This window comes from Brassica napus, chromosome A6 (assembly GCF_020379485.1).
Source record: "Brassica napus cultivar Da-Ae chromosome A6, Da-Ae, whole genome shotgun sequence".
Lineage (NCBI taxonomy): Eukaryota > Viridiplantae > Streptophyta > Magnoliopsida > Brassicales > Brassicaceae > Brassica > Brassica napus.
In genome coordinates, this window is record NC_063439.1 from 11,272,201 (window position 1) to 11,286,840 (window position 14,640).

Sequence of the window (14,640 nt, forward strand, 5' to 3'; positions counted from 1 at the left end):
TCAGTTTAGATTTCACTTATGTGGTTAGAGAAATGTTACAATTTTGTAACCCCTGTGTAAATCTATAAGAAAAAAAAAGTCTATAAGAAAAGAAAAATACTTGCTTTCTTTTTTGTAACGCAAGAAAAATACTTGCTTATCCAAGGATTAAAATACTTCCTCTTAGTTCCATTTGATTGGTTGAGGAGATTTCTCACTCGGCTATAGTATTTCAAGGACACGCGGGATAGTAGTGGACCCCACACTATCTTATTCAGACCAATGTTAAAGAAGATAAAAATCCTGTTAGATACGCTACCAAGATAAACTGATAAGCCTATATCTCCCATCAAACCCATCTCATCCGTGTAATCAACCACGTAATCTGATCCAACGGTGAATACCTAGTCATTAAACCACAGCCACGAGAACCCACATCACAATTGTCTATTTCTTCACAATCATCTCCACACACATCTTTCATCTCTTGATTCCAATCCATTATCTCATCCTGTATCCAGTTCTGTAGGGGAAATGGCCACTGTCACTACTCAAGCCTCGGCCTCGATATTCAGACCATGCACTTCAAAGCCAAGATTCCTCACCGGTTCTTCCGGTAGGTTGAACCGAGATTTGTCGTTTAAGTCAATCGGCTCATCATCCTCAAAGACGGCCTCGTTCAAGGTTGAAGCTAAGAAAGGAGAATGGTTGCCCGGTTTGGCATCTCCTGGTTACCTCAACGGCAGGTAATTTTACAAAATGTACATCCAGTTTTTGGTTTAATACAACTGGATCGTTGATTTGATTTAGGTTGACCCTGTCCCATACCACGGTTAAGTTAATGTTTATAACAAGAACCAGAAGAATTGGACAATCGTTTTGTTTTGTGGGGACGTTTTGTGTTTAGTTTAACGCTGTCCGAAACCGGTTTAGTAAGACAAAAAATGGTTTTGGTTTTGGTTAGATTAGATCGGATCTGCCCAGTACCGGTTTAGCTAGCGTGCATGGTATTGTCACTCACATGACTCGTATACATATATTTGCAGTCTTGCCGGGGACAATGGGTTTGACCCATTGGGACTTGCAGAGGATCCAGAGAACTTGAAGTGGTTCATCCAGGCAGAGCTTGTCAACGGACGGTGGGCCATGCTTGGCGTCGCAGGGATGCTTTTGCCGGAAGTTTTCACCAAGATCGGTGAGACATCATTATAACATGACCTAGATAAAAATTGTAAACATTTATTTCAAGAACTTGACACATGTTTTTGTTAAAAACTGTTTGTAGGAATCATCAACGTTCCTGAGTGGTATGATGCTGGAAAAGAGCAGTATTTTGCATCATCGTCGACATTGTTCGTGATCGAATTCATATTGTTTCATTACGTTGAGATCAGACGATGGCAAGACATTAAGAACCCAGGAAGTGTGAACCAAGACCCTATCTTCAAGCAATACAGCTTGCCTCCAAATGAAGTTGGTTACCCTGGAGGAATCTTTAACCCGCTTAACTTCGCTCCTACGCTCGAGGCCAAGGAGAAAGAGCTTGCAAACGGTAAGCTTCAGAAGTGATGATCCGTTCTCTGTTGTGTTACATAATAAACACAGTTAAAGACTAAAAGACTCTTTTGTTGTTGTTGTTGTGGTTGCAGGGAGGTTGGCTATGTTGGCATTCTTAGGGTTCGTGATTCAACACAATGTGACTGGAAAGGGACCATTTGAGAACCTCTTGCAGCACCTGTCTGACCCATGGCACAACACCATTGTCCAAACCTTCAGCTGAAGATTTAATACAGACTTATGAAACTCATTTCTCTCGATCTTCTGCTACCTTCATATCTGTGTTTGTTGCATCTTAGAGTTCTTGGTTTGTGAGCTTGAAACAGTATGGTATTTGTTGTAGCTCAATGAACGAATTTAAAAATCTTGTGTGTACAAAGGAACTAAGTTCATCAACGATTGTGGTACTCTTTAATATCTATCTATCTATTCATGTGGTACAAAGCACATCATAACTTAGAACTCCAATCTCTTCAAACATTTGCAACAAGAAACCCTCAAGTCTAATATAAGATAACGATCTCTAACTATCTAAGTAGTAGACAATAGCTACCACCAAATCATTTGCTACATATCTTGGGAGACAAGTTGTCACACTTAGAAGCAAAAGAGTATAGACATCATTAGAGTTGCTACGCTTTTATAAGCAGGTTATTTGCTCTGTTTTGTTACTGTCCTCTGGACCGTTGAAACACCATCCACGAATTTTGTTCGGAAGAGAACATCAGCGTTGTTGAACATTCCTTCTTTCAGTGAAACCACGATGAACTGTTAACAAAAATCATATGAATGGATAAGTAAACTTGAGTTGACATATGAGAATAAGAAGCTTTCTGATTTTCAGAATCATGGGAATAGCTAGTGACTACAAGATCGAAAAAACACATATATTATGTGACCTGTGAATGTGGGAAATGAGTTTTGATCATTCTTCCTATGTTCTGCGTGTGGCTAAGATCGAGAGCTGCATCAACCTAATAAAATCAATGCAACGAATTATCTTATGTTTTTTTTTAAATGTCATAAAACTTGAAACTGTCCTGTTATCGTGAACAATCCAAGATCACTGAATGTGAGAAGAATCCATGTCAATTGATACCTCGTCTAAGATATAAAGAGGAGCTGGCTTGAAGAGAAGCAATGCCAGGATTAAAGAAAGTGCAAGAAGAGATCTTTGCCCTCCACTTAGTTCGGATAGAGACTGTTTCCACACACTTCCAAAAGCAACACGGACCTCAAGACCATCGAGGAAACTACCTCCTTCTGGAGGTTCTAGTTTTGCCATGGTGCCAGGTAGTAAAGTTGAAAAGATGGAACCAAAATCCCTGTAGATATTGTAAACTTATCTCAAGATGTAGTAAAATGAAGTGAATCCCATGGCAAAACGAGAAACGGATAGAAAATAAGCGACTTACTGATTAACTTTAACCCAGGTAACTTTCAGTGTTTCCTTTTTCTTCTCATCAAGCTCCTCGATCACTTTCTTGATTTTGGATTTGTCAGTCTAAGAAAAAATGAAAGAAAACACAGGTCTAAACGCAAGTACAGCTGTTAAAATATGTTGCACAGACCCTCCAAAACTAACCTCGATTATATTTTTCTTGGACATAAGAGCATTGTACTCATCTTCTGCTTTCTCAAACATAGCCATGACCTTCTTGTTCACTCTTTTCTCCAGACTTAAAGAGAAGAAACAAGCGAGAAAAAGAAAGCCATATTCCATTGATATTGCATTGCATTATATCAAATTGCAAATATAAATCTATTCCTTGGAAACATACCTTGATTGATCTGTCTGGAGCCTTTCAAGCTCTTCTCTTGCTTTATAAGCATCACGAGATTCAAAATCATAGTCCGTCCCTCCTTTTCCGAAAAGCGTTTTCTCGGTTATTATCCATGCATGCTTCTCAATAAGTTTGTCTACCTTCACAGAACAATCTTTCTGTTCCATTTCCATCCTCGTTACCTAATCAGTGTTAAACAATTAAATAAACCCAAGAAATTATCTATCATTAGATTAGGAGACCGCGGCAAGAGTAATGCATCTCCAGCCAATAACATTGAAGAAAGAATACCTCATTTTGCAACTTCTTTTTCTCAAGCTTCATTTCGCTAACCTTCTGCAGACTTTTTTCCTGGTCTGCAACAAAACCACTTATCTGCGTATCACATTCCTTCATCTTTTCGTGTATTAACTTGAGCTCAGCAAGAGACTGATCATGATCCTTCTGTATGGCATCCACCTGCAGGGTAGTCACATCCAGATTTTATGTATATATTATATAATCTTAAAATATATCAAGAGAAATAACTGCAGTACCTTGGCTCGTTGCTTATCCACATCGGAAGCCATAGTGCTAATTTGCGTCCTCAATGAAGCTAGCTGGCTCTCTAAAGATGACTGTTCCTGCACCACTGCTTCTTGCTCCATCACAAGCCTCTCTCTTTCATTTTCATGACCCTATAAATCAAGAAGTAGCATATAGCAAAAGCATTTAGAAATGTCAAAAGGCTAAAAGCTGGACAAACCAGGATAAGGAAAAGGCTTGAAGTTTAATCTAAGTCTTTAACTGAAAGATTTGGAGTACCTTTAGATCTTTTGACGATGCCTGAATACGAGCTTTGATACTTTTAATATTCTTTTCCAAGTCCTTGAGTCTTCCCTCTCTGTTCTTATCATGATCTTTGATTGATTTCTCTAGCGTGGAGACAGTATCAGCACAACTCTTGTAACGACCTTCCTTCTCTTTGATCTGGGATCTCATTTCTTCAAACTCTTCTTCAAGTTTCTTCACCGCTTCACCAAGCTACACATAGACGATTGGTAGAAGGGAGCGAGAGTATTAAATATGCTTTCAGTACCACATGACAGCAAAAATTTGAATTGGGAAAAACTAAACTAGAAAGATGTGAATAAAAAATGGACGTGGATAAAAGAAGATGCAAAATACAGATACGAACCTTGTGGTGCTCGTTCTGTTCAGCCCTTTTTAGAAATAAGGATAGGTCATACATTTTCAGCTCCAGTTGTGCTTTCATGTCTGTGAACTTCTTTTGAAGAGGCTTAAGCTCATTGATCTGCAATGTAAAAATGAACCAGTAGGGTTTTACACAACCAAAAGAGCTAATTTTACCAAGGTGCCCAAAGAAGAGCCGACAATAACATTATGTGCGTGCCTTCACAAACATATGTGAGGTACAGAAAAATCCAACAAAACCAAACATGAGATATAAAAATGTGATGCAATGACGTTAGCTAAACATTTGCTTCCTTTGAGCCGGAAACAACTAAACTGATTGAATATCTGAGATGACGAGGCATCCAAAAATGGTTCAAAGTGTCAGTTTCAGCAACTCAGATTGTATTTTCTTTTAACAATGAATGCATGAGACCTGAGTTTCCAATGATCCAGATCTAATTCTAAACTGTCGAAGATGTAAAAGCTTTATGCTTCAAGCGGTATCGAAATTCTCTGATGTCTAACTCAGCTGTCAAACCCCACTGTCTTTTTCTAAAAGGAAAGTAATAGCTAATGACAAAAATTGAAAGAAATTTACCTTTGCTTCAATTTCGTACAACCTTTTCTGGTGTACTTGAAGTTTTGTTTCAGCCTCTGCCAGATCATGAAGTTGCCTTAGCAGCTCACCTCCACCCCTAAGACAGAAAATTACGAAATACACAATGTTTTTGGTCAGTTTTTAGGACTGCTGAACCATATCTGTATGAAATCAAGTACATAAACGCCAGAAAGATCTAGAGGTATAATCGAAAGAATGACATACTTGCGACTTCCACCAGTAAGAAGACCACTTGGCTGAAATATATCACCTTCAAGTGTCACAGTTGGAGTCCGAATGTCCCTGTTAAAAGCAACCTGCCGAACCATAATTTGAGCAAAAAATCAAAGAACGAAACATCTAAATAAAAAAGAGAGGTCTGCCATCGAAATAAAGGTATCTAATAGTAGAGAAAATAATAAGGAAATGATATTGGGTCAGAAAAATGAACATGTAACCCAACAAAGCGATCAAGTTTTGAGAAAAGAAAAAACTTAATCATATGAGAACTCTCCCTCTGCTAGACACGGAGAGGTTAGACAGTTACATAACATTGAATCATTGCTAGGAACTAAACTCTTCTAGGGCCATCCTTAATCTAAAAGAGAAGGCTGACTTAGGAGACTATATAACAAAGACGCAGCTGACAATACATGTCAAGTAAGAACAAACATACTCTAATGTCTCTACAACATCCTTCACGGACACAGAGTTAGAACACACATACTCTGTTGTCTAAGAAATACTTACTTCCTTTGCCACATCAGTAGTTTTGCAAACAAATGTGGATCCGAATACAAATTCCATGGCATTCTGCAAAGAATTATAGAATGTCGTAAATTAATGGTCATGGACTAATCGTTTATGTCTATCCGTAACAAAATGTTCTGAAACTAACAATCAGTAGATAAACAGCCCATGAATGTGACAATTATTTTCTGCATTGCATAATATATTAGTTATCAGAAATTTTATAAGCTAATGGATGATGCAAATGCAACAGATTCTTGGTATTTTGAGCAGGCAACCAGCGCACCTTTATTTCTTCGCTATAACCAACTAAAGAAAGTGCCAGTTCCGCGTTACCCTTCCCCACCTGAAAATTAATAGAAAATCAGCAAAGAACAAAGAAAAAAGAGTTGATTTGACAGTAAAATAAAAAGATCCACATACCAATCTGACAGCGGCTTGCAGCACTCTAGATGGGACTAAGTGAGACTGAATTTTGTTAAGAGGTATAATCGTAACCCTTCTCCGTAGATCACCCTTTTGTAGGAGCTGTTTTCCAGTATCTTCTGTGTCTACAACAACATTAAATAACTTTCCACCAGCAGTAACCTGAAAAATAGTCCTCTTAGAAAACTCAAATGAGTTAACAACGTAAAATGATAAGATAATACCCACTTACCTCCAGAGCTGTCATTGAGGACCTATCATTTACTTTTATCAGTTTTGCAACCACACCTTTCACCTTTGATCGATCAAAGTTCTTCACAGGATCACGATACGTAAACTGAACATTTGCTAATTGAGCTGAAAGATCCCGCACAATGTCTTTCAGCCTTTGCCCAATTTCAAGTTCCGATCCTCGATCCTAAGAGAAGATTTGAGATAGATCTTTATGTAACAGAAGGAAAAAAAATCAAATAACAAGCACGCTAACCTTCTCCAATGCTTCCATCTGACCCTCTTTATATGGAACAGAATCAAGTGCCCTTTTCACACTTTCAACATCATTTTTCCTCGCATCAAGTTCATTTTCCACTGCAACAGCTTCTTCTCGTTTTGACATTAATTGGGACTTTTTCTCTTTTAGCTCCTTTTCACAGTGACTAATTTTGGTATTCAACTGTTTCAACTCCGTTTCAGCTCTTCCAACAGAAATCTTTGCATCACGTAGTTGATCTTCAAGGCATTTTTCTTCATCTCCACTACTCTTACCAGCTAGAACACCCTGGTTATCAAGAGACCTAAATTCAATTAACATACAAGATAGACTAAGGCAATTTGGCAGTAAATAAAGATTCTTCTTTAGGTGGTACTACCTGGTGTTCTCTTTCACACTCTTCTAAGGTGGTGGAAAGTTCCTGAAATTTCAGTTTTAGGTCTGCTGCTCCTTCGTCGGACTTCTTCAGAGCAGAAGCTCTCTCTTCTACAGATTTCTTCAAATCTTCTATATTATGAACAATCTAGCAACATCAAAAGTTGTCAGAAAATCGCTATGGAATCTGCCACCATTCTAACACGAGATAAGACCTGTCAGCTAACCTTTTCAGCATTCTTTTCTTCGCCCTGAAGGGTGTCCTCCATATTATTAAGCTTTGATAATTCACGTGTCACTTCATTAGACAGTGCATCCACTTTGTCAGACAAAGTTTTTACTTCTCCACCCATGCTGGCTTCCCTTGCCCGAGTCAAAGCTTGTACCTGTTTATCCAGTTCCGATATTTCTCCCAGTGTCTTCTCTGTCTCTTCGTCAATACTTGTAATTTTTGTCTTCATCTGTTCAACCCCATGAAGAGAGCTGTCCCTAACTTTCTCTGCTTGAACATATTCAAAAGCGACACAGAACCTCTTTAGCCGATCGAGCTCCGCGTTACCATTAGCCCACTGCATATACTGCGCCTTTTCTTTCCTCAGCTTCTCCAAAGCAGGCGATATCTCTTGATCAAGGAGTTTATTTATCTCATCGACCTTGGTTTGCTTTTTCTCTAGCGTTTTCAATGCAGCCTCCTTCTTGTTTTCATACATCCTCGTACCAGCTGCTTCTTCAAGCATCGACAAGATCTCCGGAGGTTTCATGTTCAAAACCTTGGTTATACGGCCTTGCATAATCAGAAAATGGGGATTATTGACGTTCAGTTGCACCGAGTGGAAAAGGTTCTGAACTTGACTTGGTTGAGCAAGCTTCCCATTGATCAAATACTTATTCCTTCCACCAACAACAATCTTCAAAGCCAAAAGACACAAAGAAAGAAGAAAAACTAATCAAACTGAGACCTTTTCACCATAGCCTTATAACATAGTCTAATCAAACTAAACAAACTTCCCGCTGATCAAATACTTGTTCCTTCCACCAACAACAATCTTCAAATTCAAAAGACACAAATAAAGAAGAAAAACAAATCAAAATGAAACATTTTTCACCATAGTCTTATAACATAGGGAGTATAATCAAACTAAACAAGCTTCCCCATTAATCGAATACTTATGCCTTACACCAACAACAATCTTCAGAGCCAAAAGACACACACAAATTTTAAAAAAAAAACAAAAAAACAATCAAGCTAAGACCTCTTCCACCATAGCCTTATAACATACTTTAATCAACCAAAATTTTCTAAGCTTGAAATCAATAAGTAGAGCGAAAGAGAAATTTTGACATACTTGTCGAGTCACAGTAATCTCGGAATGTTGTTCATAGCCGAGAGGACTCCTATTCACCTCGGAGTTATCAAAAGTAACCGACACAGTGGCCTTGGTAATCCCAGCTTGTCCTTGCTTGTAGACGAGCTCCTGCAGATTAGCGGCTCGAACTTGCTGGAGGTTGGTGATACCCAGCACGAAGCAGACGGAATCGAGGATGTTGGATTTCCCGGAGCCGTTCAGACCCGTGATGGCGTTGAAATGCGGGTCGAAACCCGGAACCACAGTCCTCGTGGCGTATGATTTGAAACCTTCCAAGCATATCTCCTTTATGTGCATCTTCTCCAAAATTAACCCTAGAAAAGCGAGACGAGAGAAGCTATTTCACATGAACCCTAGAAGAGGAAGAGTCACTACAAAGCTTAGTTACGAAATTGAAATCGCACATACAGAATCTAACCGTTGCGGGAGATGCAGAGACGAATCTTGACTCCTTTTTATCCGATTGAGTGAAATTGAATTTTTTTATCTTTCCAATTTGGGAGTTTCGATTTAGGTTAAGCAAAAGCGCGGGAGAATGGAATTTAGTACCCCTACCCTAACCTTCTACTCCATCTAGAGGGACTATTATTTTTTATGTAGACATGGATATTTTACCTGGGTCCGAAAACTCGAACCAAAATCGACCTGAAATGGTTCTAATGGATATATACATTTTACCATGCTGAATATTTTTATTTAGATTCACTGGTCTCGGTTGGTCTTAGATCAATTAATTATTTGTATAGCCCAAAAAAAATATTATTACTAAATATTTTTTGATAATTTTTGTATATTTTTAATCTTTTGATTCAGATTTTTGAATGCAGTTTTGAAATTAGACATATGTTGTAGTTTTTTATATTTTTGAATATGTTTTTAGATATTTTAGTTATTTTTGCTAAATACTTGAAATCGAACAATATATGTAAAATTTTCAGACTTGAGTGGAGGATGAGCATAAACCAAGTACTTGATAATTTTTGGAGGTTTGATATTTTGGTTTAACTCGTTCAAGTAGTTGTATTTTGGACTTGAGCTTGGATTTGGTGCTTGATAAAGCAAATATTGATATATCAAGTACTCAACAAAAAAATATTAATAGTTGCAAACTTGCAAGTTACTTGACCATGCTGGTTATTTGTTTCAATATAGTACTTGTTTATAAAATACTTATTCGCTAAATCAAAAAATAAAATTCATAGAAAAATAAGTATATGAATTTTGCTATTTTTAGTGGACTTTCTTTGATCAAATATAACATTTTTATTTGTTTTCAGTTACAATATAAGTAAAAGATAATATATATATTTTTTAAACAGATAATAAAATTTTAACCGCCAACAATTAATATGTAATAAAGCAAGTAGCTAGACAAATATTAAAAGATCTGAAGGTACTTGATATTTGATTTATACTTGCAAATAATATGATTTGTCGGCTTCTTACCCTATTTGACAATATTGAGTAATTGATTTCTTATGAAAAACGAGGTAGATAACATGTATTCGCCAAGCAAAAAAAAAATCATAGTCAGCAAATTTATAAGTTAAGTGGATCAAGATTTTGGAACTGTAAAAATTTATGCCAATGTTGCTTAACAAAATATTTCTGAACGATTAACAAGTCTAGTCAAGCCGAGTAGTTTTTTTAGTTTTTTTTTTTTAAAACTTGGTACTTGACTTTGTAAGTTTTCAATTTAAGGTGTATTTAGTATTTGGCTAGGTGGTTGATTTTACTGGACAAATAAAAGACAAGTAGTGAATACAAGCCCGGTATCGACTATTGGTGCGCAGCCCATATGAGTCGATCCAAAACCAATAAGGTTTCTTTTTCCCCCAAACCTTCTAAACGGTCTAGAGGGTCTCTAAGTATCGAGAATCTATCTATCTCTTGGGGGTTTATCTTGAGACAGAGATAGCTGGTGGGGGAAAATCTCATCAATGGCGCTACGAGCTCTCTCCACGTTTCCTTCTCTTCCTCGTCGCTTCACCAGACGTGGACCCACTCTCACCGTCATTCACCGGAACCCGACGACGTCAATCGTCTGTAAGTCTATCTCCACTTCAGAATCGACGGTTTCACTCTCGGAGCGGGATGGATTCGCGGCGGCAGCTCCGACCCCCGGAGAGAGGTTCTTGGAGAACGAAAGAGCTCACCAAGCTCAGAAAGTGGTGAAGAAAGAGCTCAAAAGGGAGAAGAAGAAAAAGAAGGAAGAGAGCGTGCGGAAAGTTGTCGACACCTCCGTCTCGTGTTGCTACGGCTGCGGAGCTCCGTTACAGACCTCCGACGTCGATTCTCCGGGATTCGTCGATCTCGTTACTTACGATTTGGTAGGAATTGGGTTCATTTACTTTGTTGCAGTGAAGTGAAAAACGTCATCAAGTTTGAATCTTTGTTGTTGCAGAAGAAGAAGCATCACCAGCTAAGAACGGTAATATGTGGAAGATGTCAGCTTTTGTCTCATGGGCATATGATTACAGCTGTTGGTGGTAATGGAGGGTATGCTGGTGGGAAGCAGTTCGTTTCAGCTGATCAACTCAGGGAGAAGCTTTCTCACTTGCGCCTTGAGAAGGCCTTGATTGTCAAATTAGTTGACATTGTGGATTTCAATGGTAGCTTCTTAGCTCGTGTTCGTGATTTGGTTGGTGCCAATCCGATCATACTGGTTATAACTAAGGTATGGTATGCTACTTATTCAGTGCTTTCTAGGTTCCCTCTGATAAAATGAATGTGCTCTCTACTTGTAGATTGATCTCCTTCCAAAAGGAACAGATATGAATTGTATTGGTGATTGGGTTGTGGAAGTGACCACGAAGAAAAAACTAAAGTAGGTATCTACTATCAAGTACTTACCCATGATTGATTACCCAGTGACTTGACTTAATGTTTTGTGGAGCTACTGCCTGATATGGATGTATATAATTTTTTGACAGTGTCTTGAGTGTCCATCTGACAAGTTCCAAGTCACTGGATGGAGTTAGCGGAGTTGCGTCAGAAATCCAGAAGGAGAAAAAGGTAGCATATGCTATTCTCCTTAAAAATTATTGTCTTCACACTAGTGCTAAAAGACTTCTCTCGAGAAATGTTGATAACATGAAATGGTGTAACATTTTGTTTTCTCTTTTTGGCTGGATATTGAATATCATAACCTTCTATTCATTTATATTCTGTAGCCTGACCTCTCTATCCCTATTTTTTTGTGTTTCAGGGACGAGATGTCTACATTCTGGTATGTGCATTCTCACTTTTGTTGATAACCAAATAAATAGTTTTTTAGTTAGTAAAGATATATATATAGCCAGCTTAAATTTCTTGTTTTTACTTAATAGCTTAACGTATCTTAATGAGAGAGTCTGTGCTTAGTGTATATTGATTTCCTCCTGTTTGATTTTATCTTACAACATTATAATGACACTCTAGACTTCACTATTCTACACTATAATAGAGGGTAGATGCTGTTTTAATGGTCTGGCAAATATTCATTCATCCTGTCTTCAATGCTTTCACAGGGTGCAGCTAACGTAGGGAAGTCAGCATTCATCAATGCTTTGCTGAGTAAGTCCTTTAATCTTCATTGTGTTTATATCAATGTGCTTACCTTTGATTTTGTCTGGTTTCTCCACAATTTAGTTTCATCTGTATAGAGAGTTAAATGAGATTGTATGTGTACTTCGTTATACAGAAACAATGGCGGAAAGGGACCCTGTTGCAGCAGCGGCACAGAAGTACAAACCGATTCAATCAGCTGTCCCTGGAACAACCTTGGGTCCAATTCAGATCAACGCCTTCCTCGGAGGAGAGGTATAAACTTAAACCACCTTCAGATTCTATAGCACCAGTGGACATTCTGCTAAAAGAATACCTTATTACCACAGAAGTTGTATGACACACCGGGAGTTCACTTACACCATAGGCAAGCAGCTGTTGTGCATTCAGATGATTTACCCGCCCTTGCTCCTCAGAATCGTCTCAGAGGCCAGTCTTTCCATGTAAGTCTGCCCTTTTTAAAGCCTACTATAGACTATATATATATCATCGTAGCATCAGTATATGATGATTTTGTTCCTACCAGATTTCAACATTGCCAACACAGTCATTAAGTAGTTCCGAAGGTGAGAGCTTAAACGGTTATACATTCTTTTGGGGAGGTCTCGTCAGGATTGACATCTTGAAGGTAAACAATATTACCGGAATGCTAAATTATGTATGTGAGTGTGGGTATTAATTAATATGTGAAACCGTGACATACTTTGAGCTGTTTCAGGCTCTACCAGAAACACGTTTCACATTCTATGGACCAAAGGCTCTTGAGATTCATGTAGTACCAACCAAAACAGCAACCGAGTTTTACCAGGTAAAGTTTCTTTACACCATCAGTATCAACTCCATTGCTAATTCGAGAACAAGTTTTACCATTTACTTGGGTGTTCTGCAGAAAGAAGTGGGCGTGCTTCTGACACCTCCATCAGGGAAAGATCAGATACAGGAGTGGAAAGGATTACAGTCTCACCGTTTACTCCGAATCGAATTTAACGATCCAAAAAGGTGAAATAATCATTATCATCTATTCCTATCTGAGTGCTCTTCACCTAACGTATCACATTTTTCTTTAGCAGACCGGCTAGCGATGTGGCGATTTCAGGGTTAGGATGGATTTCAATCGAACCAATCCGCAGAGTACGAGACTCTGAGCCAAGAGATCTCGCAGAAGCAGAGCATGAGATACGTGTTTGTGTGAGTGTGCCAAAACCAGTTGAAGTGTTTATCAGACCAACACTACCCATTGGCACTTCTGGTGCTGAATGGTATCAATACCGTGACTTATCCGACAAGGAAGAAGAGGTCAGACCCAAATGGTACTTCTGAAGTTTTTGTTTAGCTTACAAAACCAGAGTTATATAATATAATAATATGTAACACAGTGGTGAAATAGCAAATTGTTTGTAATGAAAAGTTACTAAATTAATATTCAAGAAAGTAAACATCAAAGTCAACAACATTTCATGAACTGAAAAATTAAATAACGCTACTTTAACGTAGAAATATATAAAATATTAGACACATAAGCCATCACACACCAGTGGCATCTCCTGTGGATGAACCACGGTCATCTTCAGCTGCTGGAACCACCACCATGTTGTCATACACCAACGCAGCGGTGGCTCCTCCGAGCAAAGGCCCGACCCAATAGACGGCTTGGTTCTTGAAGCTTCCGTAAATCATAGCCGACCCAAAGGCACATGCTGGATTCATGGCTCCTCCAGAGAACGGACCAGCGGCTAAAACATTGGCGCCGGCAACAAACCCTATGAATATCGGTCCAACGGCTAAAGGTAAGCCACGTCTCGGGTCGTTAGCTGTGAACACGGTGTAGACAAGGACGAACGCTAAAACACCCTCGAGAACCGATGCTCCAAATCCCGTCATTTCTCCAGCAATCTTATAGATCGGTACGTGCTGATTAATTCAGATAGAGATCATAATCATTATATAAACACAGGTAAAAGACAAAACTAGTTACGTGTAAGGAAAATGTTGATTACCTGTTCAACAACGGTTACTTTAAGGACAAGGCAAGCCATAACAGAGGCAATCATCTGTGAAGTCCAGTAGAACATAGCGGTTGGGACGCTAATCCGACCAGCAACCGCCATTCCAAACGTAACCGCTGGATTCACATGGCCACCAGAGACGTTCCAAGAGATGTAAACTGAAGATGATAAGGCAAACGCATTTGCAATCGCCGGTAATAATACACTAAACGGACCCGTAACATCACCCGCCGTCAGTTTCCCTTAGTAAAACACAAATAAAAACATCTTCTCAACCAAAGAAAAAAGGAAGATCAAAACGTTTTGGATAATTTGTTTAGAGAAAAAGAGTGATTTTACTTGAAGCCATGACGGATCCAACGGCTGCGAGGACAAAGAAGAAGGTGGAGATAAACTCAGAAACGTAACATCTCAACGCATTCATACTCACTGCTCCTTGAAACTTACTTGAAAACGTTGTTGGAATCATTCTTCTCATTAATTTCTTTCAATAGTTCTCTTACTTTTTACTTTCTGTTTCTGTGTTAAGCGAATGTTGTAAACCTATAAATATTAAGAGAACGGTAACGAGTTTTCTTTTAAAAAA

General features: G+C 38.5%; 4 protein-coding genes across 5 annotated transcripts; 2 read left to right on the forward strand and 2 right to left on the reverse strand.

Annotated features, from left to right (window-relative positions):
- Window positions 1-336: 336 nt before the first annotated feature.
- On the forward strand, window positions 337-1,955 carry LOC106451196 (chlorophyll a-b binding protein 4, chloroplastic). The gene is made up of 4 exons (XM_013893081.2): window positions 337-725; window positions 1,026-1,174; window positions 1,265-1,531; window positions 1,629-1,955. Exons 1-4 carry the CDS (start codon window positions 514-516, stop codon window positions 1,757-1,759), a joined length of 759 nt encoding a protein of 252 aa, XP_013748535.1. The 5' UTR covers window positions 337-513; the 3' UTR covers window positions 1,760-1,955.
- LOC106451181 (structural maintenance of chromosomes protein 2-2) lies at window positions 1,952-8,999 on the reverse strand. 2 transcript variants are annotated; one of them, XM_013893065.3, is made up of 21 exons: window positions 8,911-8,999; window positions 8,482-8,816; window positions 7,363-8,043; window positions 7,140-7,283; window positions 6,758-7,048; window positions 6,503-6,688; window positions 6,268-6,432; window positions 6,131-6,190; window positions 5,845-5,907; window positions 5,320-5,411; window positions 5,095-5,191; window positions 4,498-4,614; window positions 4,125-4,343; window positions 3,857-3,997; window positions 3,612-3,779; window positions 3,318-3,502; window positions 3,122-3,215; window positions 2,952-3,040; window positions 2,636-2,861; window positions 2,436-2,510; window positions 1,952-2,304 (listed from the first exon to the last, which is right to left on the reverse strand). In XM_013893065.3, the coding sequence occupies exons 2-21, from the start codon at window positions 8,797-8,799 to the stop codon at window positions 2,188-2,190; spliced, it is 3,528 nt and encodes a 1,175-aa protein (XP_013748519.2). In that variant the 5' UTR covers window positions 8,800-8,816; window positions 8,911-8,999; the 3' UTR covers window positions 1,952-2,187. The 2 variants fall into 2 exon arrangements, with proteins under 2 accessions (XP_013748519.2, XP_013748523.2); XM_013893069.3 differs by having other exon boundaries at window positions 8,921-8,986.
- A 1,364-nt stretch (window positions 9,000-10,363) lies between these two features.
- LOC106451204 (NO-associated protein 1, chloroplastic/mitochondrial) lies at window positions 10,364-13,501 on the forward strand. Its single transcript, XM_013893095.3, has 12 exons — window positions 10,364-10,832; window positions 10,907-11,179; window positions 11,250-11,329; window positions 11,436-11,517; window positions 11,711-11,731; window positions 12,012-12,057; window positions 12,185-12,303; window positions 12,378-12,491; window positions 12,575-12,676; window positions 12,767-12,856; window positions 12,938-13,047; window positions 13,119-13,501. The coding sequence occupies exons 1-12, from the start codon at window positions 10,443-10,445 to the stop codon at window positions 13,366-13,368; spliced, it is 1,677 nt and encodes a 558-aa protein (XP_013748549.2). The 5' UTR covers window positions 10,364-10,442; the 3' UTR covers window positions 13,369-13,501.
- Window positions 13,447-14,629, reverse strand: LOC106451212 (probable aquaporin TIP5-1). Its single transcript, XM_013893108.3, has 3 exons — window positions 14,394-14,629; window positions 14,046-14,296; window positions 13,447-13,959 (listed from the first exon to the last, which is right to left on the reverse strand). Exons 1-3 carry the CDS (start codon window positions 14,530-14,532, stop codon window positions 13,573-13,575), a joined length of 777 nt encoding a protein of 258 aa, XP_013748562.1. The 5' UTR covers window positions 14,533-14,629; the 3' UTR covers window positions 13,447-13,572.
- Between the last annotated feature and the right edge of the window lie 11 nt (window positions 14,630-14,640).